We start from the raw sequence: 27,566 nt of genomic DNA on the forward strand, positions 1-27,566 counted from the left end.
CATGGCCTGGTGTTATCTCCCTATGTGCATCCCCCACGGTCACTCTGCAGCTGATTTGAAGGTTAGATGCAAGGCTTTTCTGCTTGGATTAGTTCTCCCCTAGCCTTTTTCTACTCCATTTATCTTTTTCAGCTGCTCCTTCCTTCCCTCACCCCCTCTTTGTCAGAGGTACCAGTAATGTTATTACCTATTTTCCCCCATAGCTCTTAAAGCCCTTTAAGAAAGGAAACTGAGACTCAGAGAGGTTAAAGTGACTTGCCCAAGGTCATGCACTGAGCCAATGGCAGAGCCAGGATTAAAACCCCTGTCTCCAGAGTCCCAGTCCAGTGCTCTATCTGCTAGGCTATGCTGACACCCGCTAGCCCAGTGCTTTGGGAACTCCATTTAGCTCCATTCTGGCTAAGGATGACGAATGCTATCTAAGTTACTAAAACAAACATGTAGTCCGTTTTGATAGCGGCACATAAATCTGCCAGGAAAGAATCAACAAATTAGTCTAATTGGGGGTGATGCGCCTGATTAGTTTGGGCTAAATTAAGCTGGTTGCCAGACGATTTCTGGGAACCATGGCAAACAATCTAAATTTGCTAAATTGCTTTTCTCAGGATGACTTTGTTTCCTCCCCCCACACCCTGCTCTGCCTGATGTTTTAAAAAGTTTTCCCGAAAGGCAGTTCTTAATTAACCGACTTCGCAGTTATAGCACCTTGCTGTCTCCTTCTGTCCGGTTCTCCAGGCCTGGCCTAACCCCGCTGCCCCATTTTGCAGCACGCTGAGGATTTTTCTGTCACAGCGATTGCAGCTTCAGAGGCATGAATCCAGAGGTAATCTGTAGCCTGCAGCCCAGGATAGCCTGTGCAGTTGGAGACCTTTTATTTGTCCATGGGGTCTGCCTTTTCAGACTGCTGACATGCAGAATATCCCCTGTTGGGTAGCAATGGCTTCTGGCCACTGCTGACCTCTGCTGGTTGGTACCTTCTGTGTAGTCAGTGCCTGATTACTTATCAGATAGGCAGCATGATCTAGTGGGTAGAGCGCTGGACTGGGACTCTGCAGACCTGCTATATGATATTGGACAATTCACTTCCCTTCTCTCTGCCTTTTTTCCTGACAACCTTTGTCTGTCTGCGTAGACAGCATTGCTGCAAAGAGCTTACAACACCTGGCACTTACTATGTGTCTGTACCGCGCCCGGCAGCTGGTCTTGTATAGGGCCTCTAATCGCTACGGGCGTACTGACAGGGCAGGGAGCTGTGGGGGGGAATTAGTCCTGCCTGTGCAGTGCCTGCTCTGGGAATAAATGGAGACTGTCAATCTCCAGGGATGTCAGACTAGTACTTGTCACTGGTATACTGTTTATTTTTAAAGGGCCTTTAGAAAACCACAGCTCCTCTGCTGTTTAGCCCTGCATTTACGAGCATCTGATATTTTCTCCTCTGGGTCCTGTCTCAGCTGGAACAGAAGAAACCTCACCTCCTCCTCTCCCTGCTCATTCCATAGGCTACCGAACGTGAGCCACCATCAGGTGGTAACAGCTTTCAGTCTCTATCGACCTAGGTTAGCGTCAAGCCAATGATCAAGAGGAGAGGGGTCCCGTGACTGCTACTGATCCCTTGACCCACCCAATCCCTCTTGATCTGTGTGTAAAGCAGAGGTTCCTTTCCTGCCCTAACAGCCTCTCTGTGTGTGTGTGTGTTGGCTTCTCAACAGCTTTGGGACCACTTGGACCACACAATGTTATTCCCAGACTTCAGACCATTTCTGAGCAGCAGCTCGCTGGATCAAGACAGCCGAGATAATGAAAGGGGCCATCAAGCACATGCGGATCTCTGGGGACCAAGCAGGCCCCCGCGGCTGCCCATGACGCGGAGGTACAGATCCCGGGGCAGCTCACGTCCAGATAGGTCTCCTGCTATTGAAGGGTAAGTGACGAGACGTTCAGCATACTTATCGCAGCTTATCTCGGGCCTCCCTCCCGCCTGAGCCGCCAGGCTTCCCAGAGTCTTACCCTGCAGCAGACTGACCACCCTTCCCCCTGCAGATAACTGGGCCCTTTGTAAAGCCTGTTTGGGCCACTCGAGCGTTGGGGTTGCTAAAGAGAGGCATTGGGCCCACTGCTTCTGGCATGTCCCAGTAGTGCTATCAGTCTGGGAACAAAGACAGATACGAGTCGTGACCTCCAAACCCCTGCATGGCAGCATGATGCCCTCCCATTAGATTGTGGAGTTGGTCCTGCTGTCATCTTAATTCTTAACTCCTTGGGCATGGGGCGGGTCCTTAGATTTGGAGGAGGGCGGGAGTATTGGGTCAGAGTGCTTACGTAGACCAAGTCCCAAATTTGGCACTCCATTCATCATTGGGGAATCCCCCTTCTTTCTTCCATCCTAACCTGTTCTACCTGTCCGCACCTGCTTCCCATTCCTGAAAACAACTTCAAGCCAGAAACCGTTAAGGGAAGGGGCCGCCCCTGGTGTCACGGGGCGTTAAGGGAAGGAACTGCTTCTGGGGTCGCAGGGCGTGCTGGGGGAGGTACAAGAACTCTTGTTTGGAAATGGGGGGGGCAGGCAGGATTGGTGCTATGGAGGAGAGAAGGCATTGGAATAGTTTCTTCGGCTCCTAACTTCCCCCGGATGGGAGTGTGCTTGGCCCAGAGGATGTTGAGAGCTAACGCAATAACATGGTGAGGAAGTTGGGTGTCCACAAGAGGTCTTGATTCTGCATCTGGTGCTGCAGCAGGTGCAGGAAGATTGGCTCTGGTCCGTTGAGTATCCCTAGAGACTAGGGCCCAGATGTTTAAAGGTGTTTCCGCATCGCTGGGCTCAGTCTTGCAATGCCTAACTGATTTAGGAGCCTAAATCTCATTTTCAAAAGGGATTTACACATAGGAGCCAAATCTTGTTGACAGTTGATGGGATTTTTGCTCCTAAGTGTCTAAATCCCCTTTGAAAATGAGGTTTGGGTTCCTAAATCAGTTAGGCATTGCAGTGCCTAAAATCATTTACATAGATTCAGGTTTTTAACTCCGAGTGTTCGTGCACTTGCCACACCTGCAATTCCCATAACTCAGTGGATGACATAGTGAGATATGCAGCACTCAGTCTCCTTGGATCCAGGGCATGTCCACATTCTCCCCCAAAAATCAGTGAAAACTATTGACTCTGAATTAAATATTTTTCACTCTCCACTCCCTCCCCCTTTTTGCTCCGTTGCCACAGCAATGAGAGCTATCCGTGTCGGGAAAACAGTCAGTGCCCTGGAAATCTCAACCCTTTGCTTTCCCTTCCCATCCCCTCACACCATATCGGAGAAATTTGCATTGCAGTCTTGGCTCACCCTTGGAAGAAAGATGTACAACAAACACTCCACCAAAGTGTGGCTTTCTGAGGGAGGGACCCATAGTTGATTTTGGGAGGAGCTAGTGGTTTGCTGCTGCTGTTCTCTCACAAAAATGTTGTTGCTTGCCTGTTTTTGTCCTAGCCTGTATGCTCAATTTGTGTTTTTTTTTTGTTTTTTTTTGTTTTTTTACCCTTTCTTCATAACAGAATAATACAGCAGATCTTTGCAGGCTTTTTTGCAAACTCAGCAATGCCAGGCTCACAGCACCCTTTTTCCTGGTGAGTAGCGAGCAGCATTTAGCACCACCACCTTGGTTCAGATCGTTGCAATAAACACGTGCCGTGCTGCAAATCTGTTGTGTCTATGGGATAAATGGCACTCCACCATGGGATGGCTCTTGTGCTGGCGGATCTGTACCCAGCTGAACGGCTTCATCTCTGAGATACCACAGGAGGATGTGCTATATAAATCGAAGATTGCTGCTGGTGGTTGGTTGTTTGAATTTCAGTGCAAGAAAATTTCTGAGCTGTATGGAGTTTGACAAAATTGCTCCCTTAACTGTCTGCCCCTATCTGCAGGAGTGGAATGCTGCACTCAAATCCAGGCGACTATGCATGGGGACAGAGCGGCCTTGATGCTATTGTGACCCAGGTAAGATTTGCATGTGTGCTGATGTGGGGTGAGACCTAGTTATGCTGCCCAAACTTCCTGATTTGTGCCAGTAAGATTTTTCTATCGTTCACTTCCTTCTTCTGTCATTCTCACTTCCTTCTAGAGATAATCCCTTTTTCATAGGTTTTAAGGCCAGCAGGGACCGTTGGATAACCGAGTGGAGCAGATGACAAATTATAAAATTTGCAGATGACGCCGCTCTGGGAGGAGTTGCAACCACTTTTGAGGACAGGATCGCACTGCAGGATGACACTGACAAATTGGAGAACTGGCCTGAGTTCGACAAGATGAAAATCAATAAAGACAAGTGCAAAGTACTTCACTTAGGAAGGAAAAATAAAATGCATAACTACAAAATTGGGGCTAACTGGCTAAGTGGTTGTACTGCTGAAAAGGACTTGGGGGTTCTAGTGGACCACACATTGAATATGAGTCAGTAGGGTGATGCAGTTGCAAAAAAAGACTAATATCATTCTGGAGTGTATTAACAGAAATATTGTATGTAAGACACAGAAGGTAATTGTTCTGCTCTATTTGGCACTGGTGAGGCCTCGGCTGGAGACCCGTGTCCAATTCTGTGTGCCACGTTTCAGGAAAGATGTGAACAAATTGGAGAGGGTCTGGAGGAGAGTGACAAAAATGATAAAGGTTTAGAAAACCTGATCTATAAGTTTCAGAGTAACAGCTGTGTTAGTCTGTATTCGCAAAAAGAAAAGGAGGACTTGTGGCACCTTAGAGACTAACCCATTTATTTGAGCATGAGCTTTCGTGAGCTACAGCTTAGTGAGCTGTAGCTCACGAAAGCTCATGTTCAAATAAATGGGTTAGTCTCTAAGGTGCCACAAGTACTCCTGATCTATAAGGAAAGGCGTTTAGTCTTGAGAAAAGAAGAGTGTGGGGGCACCTGGTAAGTCTTCAAATATGTTATGGGCTGTTTATAAAGAGGACTGTTACCAATTGTTCTGTGTCCACTGAAGATAGAAGCAGCAGCAATGGGTGTAATCTGCAGCAAAGGAGATTTCGGTTAGGTATTATGAAAAACTTTCTAACTCTAAGGGGATTTAGGGGGAGGTTGCATAATCCCCATTGTGGGAGGTTTTTAAGAACAGGTTGGACAAACACCTGTCAGGGATGGTCTAGGTTTACTTGGTCCTGCCTCATCAGGGGAGGTTGGACTTGATGACTTCTTGATGTTCCTTCCAGCCCTACATATTTATGGTTCTATGATTAGATCATCTAGTTTGACTGCTAGTTACTGCTGTATGGAGCCCAGTAACTGGTTTGAGTAAAGCATCTCTTCCAGAAAGGCATCCAGTTGTGATTTGAAGACATCAAGAATCCACCACTTCCCTTGGGTTAATCCCTCTCTCTGTTAAAAATTTAGGCCTTATTTCTAATTTGAATTTGTCTGGCTTTGGTTCTTGTTACACCTTTCCCTGTTAGAGCCCTTTAGTGTCGTACCCATGAAGGTACTTGAACTCCATCATCAAGTCCCTTCTTGATAAGCTAAACAGTCTTAGTCTCTCACTGTAAGGCATTAATTCCAGCCCTCAGATAATTTTTGAGGCTAATGATTTTGAGAGCAGCTGATCCACAGCTCCGCAACCATCAGCCCCACCTCAGGCTCCTCAGAACCTAGTCTGAGAACACACTTTGCTAGTGTTGCATCTCGTAATTTGATGCAGCTCTCAGTGTTATCACCACAAACGTCTTGGCACAAGGGGATCCTGATTATGTCAGCAGTGAGGCTGCTAATGCTTTAAGCTATTTTTAATGATCATCTAGAACACTCACAGGGACGAGCATAGAGGAGGAGGAATTGGGTATGATCATTTTTGCTTCATCTCTGCTTGTAAAGATGGGCTGGTTCTTAGCAAAAAGGATGGGGGGACGGGTCAGGATACCTGGGTTCCCAGCTCTGCTGCTGACTGGCGGTGTGACTTTGGATGAGTCTCTTCTTTTTATGCCTTGTTTTCCCCTGTATAAAACAGGGATATCTATCTTCTTGTGGGAATGGGGCAGCGTTGAGGCTTAATTACTTTACTGCTAATGCAGAGGCTCTTTGAGGGCTTCATATGAAAGCTGATGTTGAAGTGTGTATTATTTCATCTCCTTGCCTTTCGTGAGAGCAAATTCTAAGCTGTGCAGCTCTCTGCTAGGAAGGTTGCAAGTTCCTTGCAACAATCCTGCAAACCTTATCGATAGCAAAGCTAACTTCTCATCATTTATTTGTCTGACCATAGCGCCCAGGTACCGGTTGTGCTAGGTTCTGTACAAACGTACAACAAAAAGACAGTCCTGGTGTTGCATTGAAGATTTCAGTTCTCTGCATGGATCCCTGTTCAGACAGATGCAGCTTTTATGTCTAGAGAGCTACAGAGCCTTCTGAAGCTCTGAGTTACCAATTGCCTTCTGCCCGCTAGAGTCTGTGCATCTTGGCTGGAGGAGAATAGGGTCAATTCCTTTCCCATCGCCACCCCACAAGTTCTTTTTTGGCTACTATGGGAACAGAAGGGGCTGGTTTGGGAGTGGAAGAGGGTGATGACTCCCCTGTCTTGGAGAGGATAAGCAACTAGGACATTTTGTGGCAGCTAATCTTGCTGTTGTCAGCACTCCGGCATCTTGTGAACATGGCATGCAGGCCTGTCATCTGTCGCCATTCACCGCTAGCCCCAGCTTTACAAACTGCCTCTTAAAGGCATCTTGCTCTCCTTTGTCACAGCTTCCTCAAATGAGCCTACATCCGACATGTCTAGGGGAGGGGGCTTGGAGAGGGTCTCATTATGGTCATCAAGTGCCGTTTGCTGACATCACCACCACCCCCCTATTCCACTAGCAGCAGTTCGTTTTCTGTGTGGACATACTTGGCTCTGCCTCCGTCCCGTGTCTGGAGGGGGCAAGTGATGGGTGCCGCTCAGGGGGTCGATATCACCTCAGTCATTTTATTGCGGTGTCATTACTGGGCTAGAGTGGGACCACTTGTAATCTCTCTCCATGGCCTGCCCAAGTCCCAGCGTTTGCAGAACACTGCTGTGTATCTACTTACCCACACTGGGCAGCACAATGATCTTCTCCAACTCGCCAATCCTGAGACACCTCTGTCAACTCCCTTTCAGTCCAATATCATCCTCCATTCCCTCCAGCCCGCCTCTTGGTTTTTCTTCTCCCCACCCTCCTCATACAGCACTGGCTCCCTGCTGTGGTCAGAGAGCCTTCTCCTCTGCAGTTTCTGCCAGATGCAGCCTACCTGCATCCATTTAACTTCAGATGCCGTCTGAAAAGCACCCTGTCCTGCAGCTAGTGACTCTCCTACATGTTATGGTGCAGCTCCCTCGCTGGCCTGGTTAATGTGGTGGAATAGTGTGGAGGCCCAGCTTGAATGAGAGGTGTTCCACAAGACAAGGCTGTGTTGGGTTCTAAAACATGGTGTGTTTGTCATCCCCTTACAGCTTTTAGGACAGTTGGAAAACACAGGACCGCCCCCAGCTGACAAAGAGAAGATCACCTCTCTTCCAACAGTGACAGTAACTCAGGAACAAGTCGGTGGGTTAAATCCAATATCTCTGGTCTTTCCTGCCGTGTTTTGGTAATGCTTGATGTCCTCCTGTGTGTCTCCTACCACTTGGATGCATTGATAGGACCATACTAGTGCTCATCCATAGGTTCCTAAAGCTTTTCTGACTTTTCCCTTAAGCTTCCCTATGCCCTACGTTAATGATTAGACTCTTTGCCTCCACCACTGCCTGCTACCTCCCATTCAGTTGTGTGTTGTGTGCTGTGTGCACGCTCTAACATCTGGTCCACCATCGAGATGAGTCACTCAGCTCAAGCAATGAAGGGTTGTGATTTTTAGCTCTGGAGGTTCTGCTCTCAAATGCTGCTGACAACTCGGGCTACCCTGACTCTGGAGGTGGGTCTGCTTTGATCCCTTGTCTCAATTGCCCTCCCAAAAGCTAAAGTGGTCTGAATTGAATGAGTAGCAGGCATTAGTTGGTAAAGTCAAGGCTTCGGACTGACCGTGGCATGCATAGTGCATGTGGTATGTTGCATTTATCCAGTCATCAGAAACACACCTTTTGTTTATTTGAGCTGTTGCTGCTTTACATTTAACTTACCTCCTTCTGTTTATGTTTCTTGCTACCTCCTTCTGCTTATCAGATAAATACAAGGGGGGGTTGCATGTTGCTTCTCCTTTCTTAGCTATGGCTGGTAAATACAACTCTGAACAGATTCCTACTGAACTGCTCCTAAATCCTCTTTTAAAAAGTGGGTGTAAAGATCACAGGTTCCTTTGACATAACTGACAGCAAAGAATTGTGTGTGTTTCTTGAGTGCTCACGGTTGGCTCAGCAAGTTTGGGGTTTTTTTTAATTTTTTTTTTTTAGTGTGTTTGCAGACGTGTGTGACACAAAGTTGCAGTCTGGATTCTTTTTTCCCCTATAAGCTAATGTGTTCCCTGAAACTAAAATCGTTTGAAGACGCACTGTTTCATTTACCAAAAAAAAAATCTGTTTCCATGGTATCTGTTTTTGTCTGGATCTTTTTATATGCACGAGTTTTATTCTCATTTATGGAGAATGAAGAGGAGCGTGTATCTCCATATTGTAATATCTCCTGCAAAGCAACAGCAGAGTTTGCCCTGTGTCTGTGAGCTAGCTGAGCATCTGTTGTGCTACCTGGCAACGGAGTTGGGAATTAATGTGGCCGTTTCAGTGTCTCTGCTGGCAAAGGATACGCGCTAGGAAATGTATTGCAGTGTCAGTGTAGTACTGGCGGTGACGGGAAAGCAGCTCTCCGTGTACAAACTGGGATTGCTGCGTAGCCAACACGCTCTTTTCCTGGGGAGGAAGAATCACTAATCCTAATTCTATAGCAGCATTGCAAAATTAACATAAGAACGGCCATAAATGGGTCAGATCAGTGGTCCATCTAGCCCAGTATCCTGTCTTCTCACAGTGGTCAATGCCAGGTGCTTCAGAGGGAATTAAGAGAACAAGTAATTGTGAGTGATCCATCCCATCATCCGCTCTCAGCTTTTGGCAGAGGCTAGGGACACTCAGAGCCTGGAGTTGCATCCTTTACCATTTTGGCTAATAGCCATTGATGGACCTATCCTCCATGAACTTATCTTGTTCTTTTTTTTAACTCTGTTATAGTTTTGGCCCTTACAACATCCCCTGGCAATGAGTCCCACAGGTTGACTGTGTGTTGGGTGAAGAAGTACTTTCTTATGTTTGTTTTAATTTCGTTGGGTGACCACTAGTTCTTGTGTTGGTGGTGTTCTCCCTGTCCTACGCGAGTGAGTTTATTAATAGACAAGGAAAATGCCCATAGTTTGGTTTTCATTATCGGTCATCTTTTGTGTCCAGCCTGGTAAATGTTAGCATCCACTATAGGCTGTATAGTCCCCAAGCCCCTATATAGCACTTTGCAGAGTATTAACTGTAAAAAAGTCCATTGTGGCCCCAACATCAAATATAAAACGGACTGTAAGCCATTAAAGTAGCTGAATGTTCTCCCTTCCCATGTATGTACTGGAGTCCAGCTATCAGGAAACAGTAACTGTTACTTTTATTATAACTAAAAAAAAAGTTAACATTTGAAAATGGACCAGCCAAGGCCATAAAAACGTCAATAAAATAATGGCAAAGGCATTTTAGAAATGAGAAATTTACTGCCCTAGGGCTCGATCCTGTGAACACTGTGTAACTTCACTCCTGTGAGGAATAATCTCATTGACAGAACTAGAAACCACTGTCCAGCTCAGACCCTCCTTCCCTAGTTCTAAACTACTCCTCCCCGTCTATAGGACCTTTCCTCTCCCCTTTCCTATGCTGAATCCCCATACCCACATTTATTCTCTGTTTATCAGTGGCGGGTGTCCAGTATCTGTTCTGAATTACTGTCAGTTGCCCTTCAGCACTGGGTAGGGCACGCTGCATAAAATGTATCTCCTTATTGTGCCATGCACGGGAGACCTAAACAAAAAAACAATCCATACTCCAGCATTTCCTGACGTCTGCAAACTCAGCCTTGCACCTCTTCAACAGCTGATCACTATTCTCCAGCTGAAGGCCTCCTGTCTGCATCCCTCTGGGAGAAATCAACTGAGATGAGTAGGTGAATGCGGCACTGGGTGCCCCATTTTGGTATGGGTTGGGCTGTTGTAATTGGGCCCCGTGTGGATTAAGGCTGTGCAAACAGGGCTCTGCTGTGTCCAGCATTCTAACCCATCCCCTGTATGAATCTGTCCTGCAGATACAGGTTTGGAGTGTCCTGTGTGTAAAGAAGACTATACAGTAACGGAGCAGGTCCGACAGTTACCGTGCAATCACTTCTTCCACAGCAACTGCATTGTGCCATGGTTAGAACTGGTAAGTGCATGTGTGAGAGAGAGAGAGATACACACACTGTGCAAATACTGACTACTCCTCGCTGTCTCGTACCTCAGGCCTGAGCTACTGAGCTACACGCTAATGCGTGTAGTGCGTTGGCCACACGACCTGCCACTTAAATCCAAGGCTCTTTCATTTCATTTCATGACACCATAATATTAATCATCCAGCCTTTGAAACGCATCTGTTCTAACGCTGTCCTTCAGGCTGAAGCCAAGTGGAGACTTGGAGAAATTACTAATGGAGTTATGATGCTTTTTATCTCTAAGTCGCCAGGTCAGATCCTGCTGGTGTTAGCAGTAGTCCCAACTTGTACCATCTGACAGTTGGCTGTTACATATGAAACAAGCTGGGGTCTCTGTCCTAGTGGGAAGTGTCCACTTGAAAACTCCCCCTCTCTTCCTCCCTCCTCCCCCCCCCCCCCTTATTATCATCCTGATATCATGGAATCAATGAATCATGTTGATTGACCTTCCTTCACTCCTCCTGGCAGGCCTGAGGGTGCAGAGGCAGAGAGTGAGGGAAGCTCACAAAGCAGCACAGGGCCTGTCTAATGCACAGAATATCTGTCTCCACCACCTCTAATCCAACCCTAAGAAGATCCTGTAGAAGGAAGCCTGGCTTAGGCCTAAGTTCCTTTGTGAGCAGCGCTTACTCCCTGCACCTTTCTGCTTCAGTTTTCCCACTTGCCAAATGGAGAGAACTTACCTCATCAACTTTAAGGTCAGAAGGGACTGTCATGATCATCTAGTCTGACCTCCTGCACGTCGCAGGCCACAGAACCTCACCCACCCACTCCTGTTATAGACCCCTAACCTCTGGCTGAGTCACTGAAGCCCTCAAACCATGATTTAAAGACTTCAAGTTACAGAGAAACCACCATTTACACTAATTTAAACCTGCAAGTGACCCGGCCCCCATGCTGCAGAGGAAGGCGAAACCCCCCCCAGGTCTCTGCCAGTTTGACCCAAGGGGAATTTTCTTCCCGACCCCAAATCTGACAATTGGTTAGAGCCTGAGCATGTGGGCAAGACCCACCAGCCAGACACCTGGGAAAGAATTCTCTGCAGTAACTCAGAGTTCTCCCCATCTAGTGTCCTATCACCAGCCATTGGAGATCGTTGCTGCTAGCATTCGTAGATTGGCTGCATGCCATTGTAGGCAGTCTCCTCCTACCATCCCCGCCATGCACTTATCAAGCTCAGTCTTGAAGCCAGTTAGGTTTCCCCACCTTCTTGCCCCACTGCTTCCCTTGGAAGGCTGTTCCAGAACTTCATTCCTCTAATGGTTAGAAACCTTCGTCTAAGTTCAAGCCTAAACTTGTTGATGGCTGGTCTATATCCATTTGTTCTTGTGTCAACATTGGTCTTAACTTAAATAGCTCCCCTCCCTCCTTGGTATTTATGTCTCTGATGTATTTATAGAGAGCAATCGTATCTCCCCTCACCCTTCTTTTCGTCAGGCTAAACAAGCGAAGCTCTTTGAGTCTCCTCTCATAAGGCAGGTTTTCCATTCCTTGGATCATCCTAGTCTCCCTTCTTTGCAGCTGTTCCAGTTTGAATTGATCTTTCTTAAACATGGGAGACCAGAACTGCACACAGTATTCCAGATGAGCTCTCCTTGGGGCCTTGTTTAATGGTACTAACGCTTCCCTGTCTCTACCGGAAATACCTCACCTGATGCATCCTAGGACTGCAGTAGCCCTTTTCACAGCCACATCACATTGCTGGCTCCTAGTCATCCTGTGATCAACCAATACACCCAGGTCTTTCGCCTCCTCTGTTTCTTCCAACTGATAAGTCCTCAGCCTATAGCAAAACTTTTTCTTCTTAGTCCCTAAATGCATGACCTTGCGCTTTGCACTATTAAATTTCATCCCATTTCTATTACTCCGGTTTACAAGGTCGTCCAGATCATCTTGTAGGATATTCCGGCCCTCCTGCATCTTGGCTAGACCTTCCAACTTTGTGTCATCTGCAAATTTTATTTTTGTGCCAAGGTCAGTAATAAAAATGTTAAGTAAGATTGGTCCCCAGACCGATCCCTGAGGAACGCCACTAGTAACCTCCCTCCAGCCTGATGGTTCACCTTTCAGTATGATCCGTTGTAATCTCCCCTTTAACCAGTTCCTTATCCACCTTTCAATTCTCATATTAATCCCCACACTGCAAGCTGGGAAGCCTTTATTAATCTCAGTGAAGCACTTGAAGGCAAGTATTCCCGCCATTTGGCTTTAGATTGATCTGTGAATTCAGCCCTTCTTTGTATCATCGATGTATCTGTTTTAGTGCTTGGGGGCCCCTTACCGTAGTATCAGAGTGCCTCACAGTCTTTAGTATATTTAGCCTCACGACACTCTGAGGCATTTGCCTAAAGTCACACAGGGAGGCTGTGGCAGAATGGGGAACTGAAACTGGCTTTGCTGAGTCCAAAGCTAATGCCTTTAACCACTCCACCATCCTTCCTTGCTAAATGTGGCAGTGTTGCCTTCCTTCGTCAGCGTTAGTTTTTCCATTTATTCAGGGCTCGAAGCCCCAGTCGAAGAGAGCTTCAAATACTGCATTGGTAGCAAATGTTGATTCAGTGCTGCCATGTTTTCCAGTGAAATCTTTCCATTGTCACTGTTCGTCCACTCTTCTTTCCTATGTAGCCAAGTTGTTAAAACACTTGATTACAAGATAGTTATGTATAATCTGCTTTTAAAAAGCATGAGTAACTTTTATTAAAAACCCCTTCTCTTTAGGAATGTCTGACTACATTTCTACCATGTCATTCTTGCACTGTGCGAAATGTGTCACCAGTTAATTTAAGATACATTCATCAGGCCTTTGTAATCAATTATCAAAATAGCAAACAAAGATGATGCTAGTTACTGGTCAATAGTTACATTACATTGGCCAAACAACTGGCAGTCCTGTTAGACTGTGATTTCAACAGCTCTGAGCTAAGCAGGGGTGTATTTAATTAGCTCTCGGCTGGGAGACCGCCAGGGCGGAATGAAATGGTGTTGGTTAGAAGGGGATGCTCTTTCCTCTGAGTCTGTGTTGAAACCTTGCCCCAGCATATTGTCTGGGTCTTTCAGATAAGGCCCTCATCGCTTCTTTTCCCTGAGACTCAACAGCGCTATTCACAAGAGTAGGAGCGTTAACCCGTGTGCTCTCTCCACATTCTGCTGTGGGTCACCACATCCTACTTATGGAATAGTTAGAATCCCTAGCTCTTGCGTAGCGCTTTTCATCCATAGATCTCCAAAAAGCACTTTGCAAAGGTCTAAATTCCCCCCCACCCCATCTCCTGCCGTTTCAACTGGATGCTGAGGTCTTTCCCCACTTTTCTAAACTACTGGATAACTAGGATTGGCAGAATTTGATTTTTATTTTTTTTTTTTATAATTTGATAATTTGTATATTTTTATTAGGATTTTTTCTATTTTTAGCTGTTTTTATTTTGATAATTTTGGGGATAGGGTTGGGGTTAGGGTTTGGGCAGCACTGACAGCGGTGGGGAGGAGGGAGGTCCTGGACTGCCAAGGGCCTCGAGAGACCAGGGCACAAGGTGTGGGGGAGGCTGCAATCTTCCTGGCCAGGCACAGCAGAGATCCCCACCCAGGACTGTAAGGAGGAAGACGAACCCCCAGCTGCTGAACAGATCGTGCCCTGAGTCTGCTCCCACACTCCTGGCTGGTTAGTGAGCGAGCCGGGCTGGAACAATGGAGCTGCACAGGGCTCCCTGCACAGCTGTGGGCTGGTGACAGATCTCTGAAGCCGTGCCGTCAAGGGGCTCCCTGCACTGCCACAGGAGCCATTCAGCAGCGGGGCTACCTGCAGCTGGGTGCTCGTTGTCCTGCTTGCAGTCCTGGCGTGTCTGCTCCACCCTGCTCTGCCAGTCCTGAGGCAGCTTGGGGAGACCGCTGCAGCTCTGCTGTCATGGCCCCACTTGGTCACTCTTGTGACAGCAGGGCTGCAGAGGGCTCCCAGCAGGGCCAGTGACCACTTAAGTGTGTCAGTTGAAATCAACATTTATCAACAGCTACCGATTTAAAATTGAATCCTGCCAAGCCTAGGTATAACATTGCTTGGCATTGCTAAATCCAGCTGCTGTGTGCTAACCCAGAGGTGGCTGCATTTTGATGGTAGGTGACGGGAATTCCTCCAAGTACTGCACATAAAACGCTTGTGGGACGGAAAGTTGCTCTATAAGCAGCGGTTGCTAACTGGCTACCAAGGTCCTGGGGATGGGCCTTCACTGTACATTCCTGTTTCTGTTTCAGCACGACACGTGTCCAGTCTGCAGAAAGAGCTTAAATGGCGAGGATTCCACTCGGCAAACACAGAACCCGGAGGCCTCAGCAAGTAACAGCTTTAGCAGCGAAAGCCAGTTACACGATCGATGGACTTTCTGAAGCTTGAGGGCTTCCCGGGGGCTGTGGCCGTGGTATTCTTACTACAGTTGTAAATTGTATTATAATTAAAACCAACAAAAAAAGAGTAGCAGGAAATATAGGGGAGGGAACCCAACCCATGATATTACTGCAACGAGTGCTGTCCCTTTCCAAAACGTAAACGTGCATCTCCGAGCGAATCGCATCTCCATCAGAATTGCCTTTTTAGTCCTGAATTCAGAGTCTTTGAGTGAGTGGTTTGATTTTTATACTTGTGAAACCTTAATTAACGTGGTTCTTTCAAAGTGTGTGAGGAAGGGAACATTTCCATCTCTACAGGCTCACTGGGGTCCTGAGCGCTGTCAGGCAGCGTTCAACATTGGGATGGAATTCCCCCCCACCTTACCCTCAGTGTTCCTAGATAAAATGTCATGGAGAAGTTTGGGGCAGGGGGGAATACTCCCGCTTGGTAACGTATTTGATTAGATGGGAGCAGCTGCTAAGGGATGCAAACAAGGATTTTGACACATCTCCCTTGCCCCATTCCGCTCCCCTAAAACAGAGTGGGTGAAATTGAATCTATCAGTGTTTACCTCTTCTCTTGAATTCAAGTGAAATACACAGTGTTCTAGGTTACTTACGGGGGTGGGAGTGAGAATTTATAAGATAAAAGAGGGTGAAGAATCTCTTTGGATCAAAATGTCTTGCCCATGGCTTTTCTGTGAGGGGTGATTTTGGGCCGGGAGATGCAGTGATCCAGGATTCTGGGGAGCAGGCATGCACAGAACATTTTTGTCTCATGACCTGATTTTTCTAGTTTTTATCCATGTGCCGATGTTCCCAGGTTTGTCCAAAACGGGTTGTTTGGAATTTTTTTTTTTTTAAACCCATCTGGACAGTAATTCATATAGGATCCTTAACTGACTTGTATCATATGGACCACTTTAAGGCATCCTTCAGGTAAACAGACTTAATTGTGCATAACTGTTTTAATGGCTGATTCTTCAGTGTTTAACATGAAATCTTAATTCTCCTAGACCGATAACATTAAGAGACTTTTTTTTTTTCACTTCTGTAACATTTCATCCATGTTTAGCTCTTGTTTTTATCGTCCGAATCATGTTTGAGCGTAAAATGCCCACTAACCCACCTGTGGCAGTGTTAAATCAGTGGATCAGCCCGGAGGAAGGAGGAAAGGAGAGGGTAGGTCGCGTCTAAACTTGTTGCCACTTCATTGCTGTAACAGTGTACCAGGTACACTTGATTTAAACTAGTGTTTCGTTTGCTATAAAGTCAAATAAAGGCCTTTCTAAAGAAGATCAAATGTTGAGAGGATTGCTGGGGGGCTTGCAGGGGTGGATGAGGGATTTTGAAAGGTACCAAAAGAATAACCGGAGACAAAATAGGCAGGAGTGTTGCCACTTCTTTATTAAAGAACATAGGGTCTAGCTTAAAGGGGTTCTTTATGTTAAGGGCTTAATCCAGGACCGTTGGGAGTCGGGGAAAGACTCCTACGGGTTTTGGAAACTGACATATATTCTGAATTGCAAAGTACCAGACTTAAGGTAAAATTATAAAAGCACCTAAATCTTGTTTTCCAAAGTGACCTGGGATCTCATGGCCAAGGGTTTCCAGGGTCACTAGTGGCTTTGGGTAGCCAACTTGGAGGCACCTTAAAGGGGCCTGATTTTTCAGAGAGTCGGGCCATAGCACTTTCTGAAAATTTGGGCCCCCTCCAGGTGTTGGGAGTGGCACTCCTCCCCGCAATTGAGGCACCCGGAGTTACTCGTCACTTTTGAAAATCTTGACCTGTCCTATTGAAAGTCAGCGGGACTTCAGCTCTGAGACACCTAGGTCGCTTGTGAGAATGGCGCTCAGGCACTTGATACTTTGGGTCTTGATTGTGTTGGTTAGAAAGCTGTGCCCTGGTCGCAGGGTCCAGTGGAACAATCCTAGCGGACACCGTGGTTAAGCCTAGCTCTGGAATACCATTGCAGAGCGTGCTGAGTCGAGATTTGAGGCACTGAAGCAGATAGCCCCAAGTTTGAACAGGATGGGGGTGGGGCTCCCGGCAGGGTGTTCTTGCGGAAGGGACTCTACTTTGGAGCTTGCATCCTGGTCAGGGTTTAATTTCTAATGAAAGCGGTACCAGGGCTCATGGAATCGTTTTTTACTTTCGTAACTGACGCAGCAAGGCCGGAGGTGCCAGGGCTATGAACTGCTGAGCCTAGAGTTGCAGGGCTCGGCCCTGGCACAAATGAAGCACTGATCTTGGTCCAACAGAGCCCACTGAACGCCGGGGAGTGGCTGATTCCCCCTGGTTAAGATTGGGATCGTCTCGCTGCGCGCACCTAGATTGTAGAATGCAGTAGAATTTTCCTAAGCGTTGCCTGCTCTAGGAAGCCCTGCCCCCAGCACAGGCTGACCTTGACACCCCTCTTCTCCACCCGATCCCAGAACGTGCCCCACAGCTCAGTCCGGAGGGTCTAGCACGCCGCCCATACTGTGCGTTGAATTGTTCAGCGCCGTCCACACAAGGGGATCTCCTGCTGGGTGAGGATGGTTTATCTTCCTGGTTATAAACAGGGCTGATCCGAAGCATACTGAAATCAATGGGAGCCTCAAGATGGGGAACCGGGAGCTGCAAAGTCCCCTTTTAGAGCCTCTCGGGAGAAGCTGAAGCTGCAGCACTAGTGGGAGTTATAAAGATTGGAATACTACTTCCCTGGCCAGCGATGATTATGTGTGTGTGCGCGCTTGAGAGCCGTGTTAGGCCCTTACAGCGATGAACTCCCTAAGGGACAAGTGTGTGCGGACTGAATCTCAGACAGCCCCTTGTGCCACTGCTCAGGGAAATGCGATTGGTACTGCTACTGGTTCTTATCCTAGTGTGGTTGGGGCTTAAATTTTTGGGGGGGAGAGAGGCTGGGATACAGGAGGGTTTCTATGAGTGATTTGTATGGCCTATGAGGGCCTTTAATGAATAAACTTCCATTCTGGGAGGTAGCAGAGGAGACTAACATTTGGTTTATTATTATTAAACTGTTGTGCTAACGCCTAGGGTCCAGCTAGGTTGGGACCCAGTTGTTCTAGGCATTGTATAAACCTACCCCTTGCCCTTTTTTCAATCTAAAAGTATATTGGTGGTGGGAGGAAGCAGTAGGAAATTCACGCTGTGGAGTCTATTCTATTCTATTCTCTGTGTTCTTAGACCGCCCTCATCACTGTCGCATCCGAGCACCTTCCAGTCATGCATTAAGCAACGTGACTATTCTCTGTCACAGGAGGCTTGTTTTGGTTTGTGCAAAGGCATCTCTGAATCTCCCGTCGCGTTGTGGGATCTAATTTCTCACTTGATGGTGCTGTATGCTAAAGCATAATCCCCTGCAAATACATCTCCCTGCCAACTACACACCCTCTAGACTTTATGTTCAGTCTCTCTCATTCCTGAAACCTTCAATCACTGAAAATTGCTGGGTATTACGTAGAAATCAAGCTCTGATTTTAAAATAAGAAATTAATCCCCAGCCAGGCAGACTGATGTTGTTTAACCTCTTGCAACCTAACCAGATGGTATCTTGATATGTTCTCCAGTCTTTCTCATCTTCTATTTCTGGCACTTCCAGACATTGTTTGCTACTTCAGTCACCTAGTTGCTACTTCAGTCAGCACAGTTGTAATACGGAAATCCGGCACAGCAGCTCTAAATCTGCACCTTAATCATGTTAAATTGGGTGGGTGGATTTCCGATGGCTCACGCAGCTTAATGTCAATGTTGTGGAGTATTCTTTTAGTGTGTGTGTGTGTTTTGTCTGTGAAATCAGAACTAAACCAGGAAGTCACCCATGTTTTCTGCCCAATCAGCTGCCATGTGGATGTGTCACAACTGACACAAGCGATGTGCTAAGTGCCTTCAGTTAAGACTCGACTCCCCTTGGCTGGGGATCTGACTAGGCCAGAGTTATGAGGCCAAATTTTCAGAATATTTGGCACTCAACGCACAAAGGCCTACTGAATGCCTGGCCACTTACTTCGGTGCTTACATGGGAGGTGAGCTCTTCTGTACATCTGGCTGTTTAGTACCTGCAATTAACCTCTGTCAGCTGTGTCACAGGAGAAGTCTATAAGGGGCACTGGTACTGCTCTTTGTATGACTGTTCACAATCGGGTTCTGTAGGCAAGAGCACCTGTTGGTTTTGACTGGTAGTATTTGTTGAAAGGGGGATAGTTGCATCTCTGCTTCTGAGTGTTTGTCAAAGACACACAGGCACTTCAAAATGTTTTGCTTCCCATTTCACCTTGACTGCAGATCTACCTGTCAACTCTTCTTTGTGTACAGAAATCTGCTTGGATTGTTCCACCCACTCCCATGTCTTTAGTGATTTTTTTTTTTAAGTGCTGCAGCGTGCCTGCATCCTCACATAGGTGACACAAAAGGCTGAAGGGTTTAAATTATCTGTGTTGTGTTAGAGTGAGCTCAGTAGAATTGGTCTGTCTTGTGGCAGTGAAAGGCCAAATTGTATCCTTAGATACAGGGTTGTGTAAAGAGGGGCTAACTCCGCTGACTTCGATTGAATGATTACAGCTTTGCACTGCTGGAACTGAGAGCAGAATGGCTCTCTGGTTCACCTAGTTCTATAACAGTATTATTAGTGTGAATCTTTTGGGTAATCCTGACCATTTATTTCTCCATTCCTCTCTCTGCTCATTGATGAATTTCACAGGCCTCCAGAAGCAGCTGTTCAAGAAAGAGACAGACGTACGTTTGCTTGAAGCATTGACGTTGAATAATTTAAAAGGGAAAGGAGAAAGCCAGACTGAGCTTATTCACAAGCCGTTTAGATAACGGTGGTTCTAACACACTGAATGCAAAGGAAATTTGGTGAAAGGGGGCACGTGGACTGCGTGGTGTATGTCTGTTGGAAGGGATGGGATAATGGAAGGATGATCCATCCTACAGCTAACTCAGAGGGTAAAGTTATTGGAGGTAGGGGCAGAGAATGAGCCTATGTTTGGTCTGTAATTAATGACTCCCTGGTGGGGAAGCGGGCTATATTGTGAATACATTTTTATGACCAAGGTCATGTCCGCACTAGGGGGCTGCAGCACCGTCACAGCTATGCTGCTATAGCCTCCATAGTATAGACACAACCTCAAGCCACGGCAGGGGTTTTTCCGTCAGCGTAGCAGTGGTCGATGGAAATATTCGTCCATCCGCCTGCCTGCATCTACACGTAAAACCTAGGTCAGTTGACAGAAGTTTTAAGTGTGGTCCAGGCCCAAGATCTAAATCCCACTGCAAAAGAAACACAATCTTCATCAAATGTTGCAGCACAGTTGTAATACAGAAATCAAACGTGACTGGTAATGTGGGGTGCCTCCATTTTTGGGAAGCCTCACCTTAGACACCTTAAAAAGAGCCCTAATTTTCAGAAAGTGCAGAACCATCCCTTCCCCATCTCCCTGAAAATCCGGGCTCCTCTCAGGCACCTCAAATTGAGAACCCGGAAATAGAAGTGCCCCAAATCGCTACTCACTTGAGAAAATATTGGCTGTCAATTTAAGACTAGAAGGGACCAGTATAATAATCTAGAACCAGCGATGCTCAGACTGAGGCTTGGGAGCCTCTTTGCAGCACGTGATATTAAGACACTGGGTGGCTAGTTAATAATTAAATCTAAGTGATTAACCAATCAGGAGGCTTTTCCTATGTTGTTAACCAGTTGTAGTTGATAAAATAATACTTGGTCAATCATTTTGCTTTGAGAATAATACATAAAAATAGTAAAACATACACAAATGAACCATTGAATTCACACTGCTGCAGCTCTGTTGGGTACTGTTGATTGCTAATTTGGCTCCTGGATCAATGAGGTCTGAGTATCAGTGGTCTAGACTGACCTGAATAACAAAAATGATAAACGATTTAGAAAAGCCAGCCTAGGAGGAAAGACTAAAAAAATCTGAGCATGTTTAGTCTTGAGAAAAGAAAACTGCGGTGGGATCTGATGTCTTCAAATATGTTAAGGGCTATCATGAAGAGAACGGGGAATCTGTTCTCCATCTCCGTTGAAGGTAGAACAAGAAGTAATGGGCTTAATTTGCAGCAAGGGAGATTTAGGTTAGATATTAGGGAAAACTTTCTAACTCTTAAATGTAGTTAAGGCTTCCAAGAGAACTGGAGTCCCCCTCATGGGCGGTTTTTAAGAACAGGTTGGACAAAGTCCTGTCAGGGATGGTCTAGGTTTACCTGCTACTGCCTCAGTGCAGGGGGCTGGACTTGATGACCTCTCGAGGTCCCTTCTAGCCTGACATTTCTATGATTCTATAACACAGACTGTAGAATTTCACTCTGTTTCCTGCACTGAGCCCAATAACTTCTAGTTGAACTAGAGCATCTGTGTATCAATACTGGATATCTCAGGCTGACTCCAAGTGATGGAGAATCCACCATGTCACTTGAGAAACTGTTCCAGTAGTCAATTACTCTCATTCTTAACAATGTGCATCTTATTTCATGTTTGAATTTTGTTGACTTCAGCTGTCAATTTAGAACTAAGGAGCCATCAGACTGCTGCTTTGGATTATATTCCCCTCTTGTTTCACCTGAAACCACAGTATAAATTGATGGCAAAGCCTGGTGTAGCCAACTTCAGAAGCCTCTATTAAATAGGAAACCCTGATCTGGTAACTTTTGGTTTATATGGTACCCAAAGGGATAGGGAAAGAATCTTGAGAAATGCTATCAATTAGGGGTTTTGCCTTGTCTTTATTTAATGATTTAAATGTGTAATCATTGAGATCAGTTAGTTGTGTAACCATGTTTACACTCTGCAGAAGAGCTTGTTCATTCTTACTGACTTTCCATATTAAAACATGGGAATGACAAAGAGGGGTGGGAAACCAGAGTGGGAGGCAGCGTCAGAATGCACTTTGGAGCCAACTTGGCCTGGTTCTGTTGTTGTCTGTGCATTTGTAATAAACAGCCATCTTACGAGATCACCTTGTCTAGACTTTGTGTTACCATGGCTGCTTTTTGTGGGGATGCCCAGTCAAAAAATCACAAGACTGGCTTAAAAATCCATGGAAACCAACTGCCGAAAAGTGTTGGGTTCTTTGTGATTTGGGAACCTTCAGGGTTTCCATTCTTAAGCTTTCCTCTGCACCTTTTTTTTTTTAAGGACAGCTGAGATTCTCATGCCATCACATGACTCCAGGAGTTGGAGCTTTAAGAAACAAAACATGAAATATCACGAGAATTGCGGTTGAATCCATGGGCGTTGGCAGCACTACGTTAAGAGGGTTCTGCTGGTGGCGTTGGCCCTCCAGAGAATAAGAGGGGAGAATATTATCCCACCAGTTTGCCTTTAGTAGGGAAGTTGTGGCTTGTGCATTTGCAAACATGGGCCCATTTTTATTGACATAGACGGTCGTGCTGAATTTGACTCCTGTGGCTATTTCAGGGAGACGGAAGTCCTGGGGTCTAGTCTTAGTTGTGCCACTGACTTATATGATTTTGGGCAAGTCACTTCCCTATTCTGTGCCAATCTCACCAGCTGTAAAATTGGAGGTAATGATGCTGACCTCCTTTGTAAAGTGCTTTGACATGTATGGATAAGAAGTGTATCCGCAAGAGGAAAGTATTAAGGCATATTTTCTATTTTGAAAATCACTTGTTGCTGATTGCAGGAACCTCTGAAGAGGATTATGAACAGACTGCAGACGAAAAGCCTCTGGGTCAGCTTCTCATTTGCACCTGAGGCCCTTTTATACCACTCTGGCATGTCAAGGGGCCTTAAAGTGGAATTAATTCTGCACTAGTATTAGAGTCAATAGTTAAATGTTGAATTACTCTGTGCGGTTGACAGCCCAAAATGTTGTCAGTTTCTCTCTTCTCCTTGGGTAGTCTGTTTCCTCGGGTGTGGGTGGGTCTCTTTGCCTGCACTTTAGCTGCATAAAACATTTTTTAAAATAGGAAAATTAATGTTCCAGTCCTGCAGTGGGGCTCCACCCAGATGCAGGGATCTGCCATTGCAGGTTTGGAACCTGTGGCTTTGAGACCACAAAATTGGCAGGGGGATGCAGAGCTGGTTATGGGACCTGAAACTACTCTAATGCCTTTTATTTAACTGATTATTTCCAAGCTGATAATGTTGCTTTAATTGTAAAACCTCTATTCATTCGGAAATCTCAAAGCGCTGTACAAAGGAGGTCCAGTGTCATCCCTCTTTACAGAGAAACTGAGGCACGGAGGCGTAAAGTGACTTGCCCAAGGTCACCCACCAGGATAGTGGCAGAGTACAGAATAGAATCTAGGTCTTCTGAGTCCTAGCCCAGTGGGCTGTCCACTACGCTATGCTGCCTGCCTGTTGAGAGTTGGGATCCAGTCCCCTCTCTCTCTTTCCCCAAGCTGCTGCTAATGATTGTCATCTTAAACCTGCTGGAAGAATTGCACAAGCCAAAACAAAAGCTACATTCAAAGGAGCCTCTTGGCAGCCAGCATCATAGAGGTGGCAAGAAGTGGGCACTGTTTGATTTTGCAGAAGCCTGAAAGACTGATTTGCTCACTACACAGGCAGGAGATTGCAGCCTGGAGGCTAGTGGTGGATTTTAGCCCACGTTTAGAGAGACTCTCTTCGGAGCTTGTTTGCATGGCCTGCTTTTCAAAGGGAAGCCACAAGAATACATCCTCTTTTCATGAATATGTTTTATTTGCTCCAGCAGCAGAGACACGGATTTGCTTGGTTTTATATTCAGTGCAGATGGAAGGGATCAGATTTTCCTTTGAGTTGGCAAAGGCACAAACAGAGGGAGGGGGAAATGAGAAGTGGTCGTTAAACAACGGAACCTCTTTAATGCACATGTGTGAGTGGGAGTCCTAGGGCAAGCAAAATTTGTGAATTGGCTCTTCTGTGTGTCCTGTGTTTGTACAGCACCCAGCACAACACTGCTGTGTGCCACAAATAAGCAATCAGAAATAAATCAAGGCTGTGACTTCACCAAATGTTCCCTTTCCTCCTTTGGACAGATGTAGTTGCCATTGTTTGTAAAGCGCTTTGTGTCAAGTATTAATGGTTGATTCTATAATTAGTATGAATACTTCATACGCCTGTTAGCAAAGTACAACATAATAGAGATTTGAAACAGAATGGATACTTAGCCATAGGCGCTATGGTTGGAGTGTTGGGTCGGCTTTGAAAGCTTTGAGTGGATGGATTAGTGTGAAAGCTCCGTTTTGGAGTGCGTGGGTTTGTGAATTAGTAAAAATGAACGTCTGAGATACAAGTGCTCTTTTCCAGAAGCTTTAGGTCAGGAGCAAGGTTATTTTGGTAACCTCTATTGTCCAATTCCTATAAAGGTGGGAGAAGGTTAACTACCCATCAGAAAGATCCCACTGCCTTCCTGTTGTTGCCGTTCTACTTGGGTAACTGCTTAACTCCCTTTCTAGCGACAGTCGTCCTCTCTCATCTCTATCTGCAAACTTGCAGCTCGTTCCTTTGTTATAAATCATGTCCCAGCAGCTGCAGGACCTAACCCCATTAAGGCTTTAATCTACAGTCAGGACTTGCCTGGATTCAGCTGCCCTGAAATGGAGACCAGGACATGCAGGGGGGTTGCTTTGTGTTCAGTTAGTGCGAACACCTGCATGATTTAGTCCCCCTTGGGGGGACAGGGTCATGGGCTTTATACAGTGGATATGGATTGCTGAAGCCCGGATGTTCCCGTGTGTAGAAGGCCTTGGAGATTTTCTTAGTCATTCCCCTTATGCAGACAGCATCTGACCTCCTCAGGCTAGAAAGTGACTCCACTAAACACTACTTTGTGGCAAAGCTCTGCTTATTAAACCCAAACACAGTCCCCTTCGCTTTACATTGGTGCTGCTTTATGATTTTGCTTCTTTCTCCATTTGGCTACTGGTCAGTTTGTCTCCAGCATCTGATGCAGGCAGCTCTTCAGCTTTCATAGAAATGTCGGGCTGGAAGGGACCTCAAGAGGTCATCTAGTCCTGCCCCCTGCACTTAGGCAAGGCCAAGCATACCTAGACCATCCCACACAGGGATTTGTCTCACCTGTTCTTATCCCTCCCCAGTGATGATACTCATGCAAAATGGGAAACGATTGCCTAGGAAGGAGTACTGCGGGAAGGGATCTGGGGGTGATAGTGGATCACAAGCTAAATATGAGTCAACAGGGTAACACTGTTGCAAAAAAAGCAAACATCCTTCTGGGCGGTATTAGCAGGAGTATTGTAAGCAAGACACGAGACGTAATTCTTCCGCACTGATTAGATCTCAACTGGAGTACTGTGTTCAGTTCTGGGCATCACATTTCAGGAAGGATGTGGACAAATTGGAGAAAGTCCAGAGAAGAGCAACGAAAATGATTAAAGAAAACATGACCTATGAGAGAAGATTGAAAAAATTGGGTTTGTTTAGTTTAGAAAAGAGAAGACTGAGAGGGGACATAACAAACTTTGAAGTACATAAAAAGTTGTTACAAGCAGGGAGAGGTTAAGAAGAACACTTTTTCTGAGGACAGGACAAGAACCAGTGGGCTTAAATTGCAGCAAGGGAGGTTTAGGTTGGACATGAGGAAAAACTTCCAGTCAATGTGGTGAAGCACGGGAATAAATTGCATAGGGAGGTTGTGGAATCTCCATCCTTGGAGATTTTTAAGAGCAGGTTGGACAAATAGCTGTCAGGGATGGTCTAGATAATACTTAATCCTGCCATGAGGGCAGGGGACTGGAGCAGGTGACCCCTCGAGGTCCCTTCCAGTTCTATGATTTTTAGCACCAAATGATAAGCGCATCTCTTTGAACTGCTTTATAGGAGACCGTCTACTGTCTGTATCCGTGTCCGCCACATTCATCCCACTCTAAAACCGTCTCTTTTTGGCTGGGCATGGACTGTGGAGGTTGAATACCTGCTTAGAGGAGGAGCTGGTTACACTTTGCCATGGGGACCTTCTATTTGTCCAGGTTAGAGTCAAGAAAAAATCGGTGTGTATTTCAGTGCTGGAGCAGACTGCAGTCCAGGGGCTGTCCTAGGAACTTTCCATCCTTCAGGTTTTAAGGGGGTTGAGCAGAGATAACAGGTGGCTTTTTAACCCTGATCCTTTTGGCTTTTGTGGCCTCTGCCTTTGGAGATAAATGCATCAGGTGTAAAGCAACTCAATCTTCTGGCCTTCAGGCTTGCTCCAGGGGAATGATTCACATCCTGCTCTACCAGGGACAGGGCCGAGGCAGTAAAGCTACAGGGCAGTAGCTGGGGGTGTGATGCTTTCTTACCCAGCCTGCTCCAGCCAGAGGATTTTCTAGCCCCAGACTCTCTCTAATCACATGCTGTGTCATCCCATCCCCCCCTCCTTACCTTTATGCCCAGTCCGTTGTTACATCACCTGGATCTGCATCTGAGTGCTCTGTGCCTCCTATTAGTCATTCCTGAAAGGGGAAAGAGCGGTGGAGCAAGAGGCACTCCCTGAGCAGTCAGGGGCATCCCTTCCCTAGTTCTAGCTGTCCTGCTCACGTAGATGGTTCCTCTAATTCCCAGCCCTGCAGCCTCTGTAGTGCTGGCTTCTTACTCTACTCCCGCTAAGCCTGGCTCCATTTCGAGTTGGCCCCACTCTTGCAATGGGGGCTCAGGGCATTCCTGCTGTTCCACCCTAAGTGAAGGGAAGCCCCAAGGAGGAGGGAGCAGACATGGCTGAGTGACCGGACTTGCACCCTCTTAAAACAGCATCTGCCGTAGGACCAAGTGGGGTGAGGTTTATTTTAACTCTTTACAGGACTTAGCAAACCACGCTGCAAACTTTATTGACGAGCCCCAGCTGGCTACGAGTTGCAACGACTACATTGCTCAAAGTGCAGTGGGAACACTGCACCTGGAGAGGTGGAAAGAGTTTCTTCAAGACGGCATCCGACGGCGCCATTGTCTTTCTGATTTCAGCTGGCCTGGGCTGCTTGGGAGATCCACTCTGGCTGGTGGATATGGTTTTTGGTAGCCGGTAAGGTTCCCTGTAGTCCATTTGGGCTCAAAATACTTGGGAACCTAGCTGCATTCTTCATGCAACTTAATTTAGGAGCAGTAGCAGGGTTACAGGATTAGCATACCCCCCCCCCCAACCCTAGCACACCATCTTTTGAGTTGTGAACCCAAGCAGGAGGGGGTCCATCTTCTGCTAGTTCTACTGCTGGAACCCATGTGGCACCAGTGAGAGACAGACAGGTGGTAAGGTCCTCGGAGCCACGGGCATGCCAAAGGAAATGTTCATGGGCTAACCGAGTACGGGTCTCTTCTGCCCCTCAGCACAGCCCCTGCTGCTCTTCCTCTGAGGCAGGGGGGATTGGCTAGAGTGTGGTGGGGCTTGAGAGACGGTGAGTTTGTTGTAGCAAGGAACCGAGCAGGGCAACCCCCTGCAATGTCACTGCTCCTCCTTTTCCTCTTCCTGGATCTTCTTGTGAGTAAAGAATCCAAGCTGTTGAGAGAGAACAGAGGGGAGAGGAAGTTCACAGATCAGTGTGAAGTTTCCCAGGGAGGTAGTGATTAAGCCTTGTGGATCTGCAATAGACCAGCGGTGGGGCTGGGTCAAATAATCCTCCACTGCTCCTTGGCAAGGGAGTTTAACCCCGTCCAGCCTGCCAGTCTCCCTCGAGGAAACCAAGACCTGTAGTCTGCAGCCAAAGAAAAGGAGGGGTGGTCCCTGCAGCAGATAGACAGCAAGAGGCAGCCCAAAGATGCTGATAAATATGGGGCATGTCACAACAGTTGTCCACCCAGCAGT

General features: G+C 46.6%; 2 protein-coding genes across 2 annotated transcripts in view; one reads left to right on the plus strand and one right to left on the minus strand.

The window, feature by feature from the left end:
* Window positions 1-21,782, plus strand: part of RNF115 (ring finger protein 115) — a 51,694-nt gene extending 29,912 nt beyond the window's left edge. Inside the window, exons 4-9 of the mRNA XM_073322637.2 lie at window positions 1,710-1,921; window positions 3,542-3,613; window positions 3,914-3,986; window positions 7,457-7,550; window positions 10,266-10,381; window positions 14,673-21,782. Of these exons, the coding sequence (XP_073178738.1) occupies window positions 1,710-1,921; window positions 3,542-3,613; window positions 3,914-3,986; window positions 7,457-7,550; window positions 10,266-10,381; window positions 14,673-14,804 (699 nt within the window). The 3' untranslated portion in view covers window positions 14,805-21,782. The remainder of the gene's footprint in view (window positions 1-1,709; window positions 1,922-3,541; window positions 3,614-3,913; window positions 3,987-7,456; window positions 7,551-10,265; window positions 10,382-14,672) is intronic.
* A 1,666-nt stretch (window positions 21,783-23,448) lies between these two features.
* ITGA10 (integrin subunit alpha 10) overlaps window positions 23,449-27,566 on the minus strand; it is a 54,671-nt gene continuing 50,553 nt past the window's right edge. The window contains exon 30 of the mRNA XM_073322622.2: window positions 23,449-27,260. Coding sequence (XP_073178723.1) covers window positions 27,207-27,260 — 54 coding nt within the window. The 3' untranslated portion in view covers window positions 23,449-27,206. The remainder of the gene's footprint in view (window positions 27,261-27,566) is intronic.

The sequence above is a fragment of the Lepidochelys kempii genome, chromosome 24 (genome assembly GCF_965140285.1).
Source record: "Lepidochelys kempii isolate rLepKem1 chromosome 24, rLepKem1.hap1, whole genome shotgun sequence".
In the NCBI taxonomy this organism is placed as follows: Eukaryota; Metazoa; Chordata; order Testudines; family Cheloniidae; genus Lepidochelys; species Lepidochelys kempii.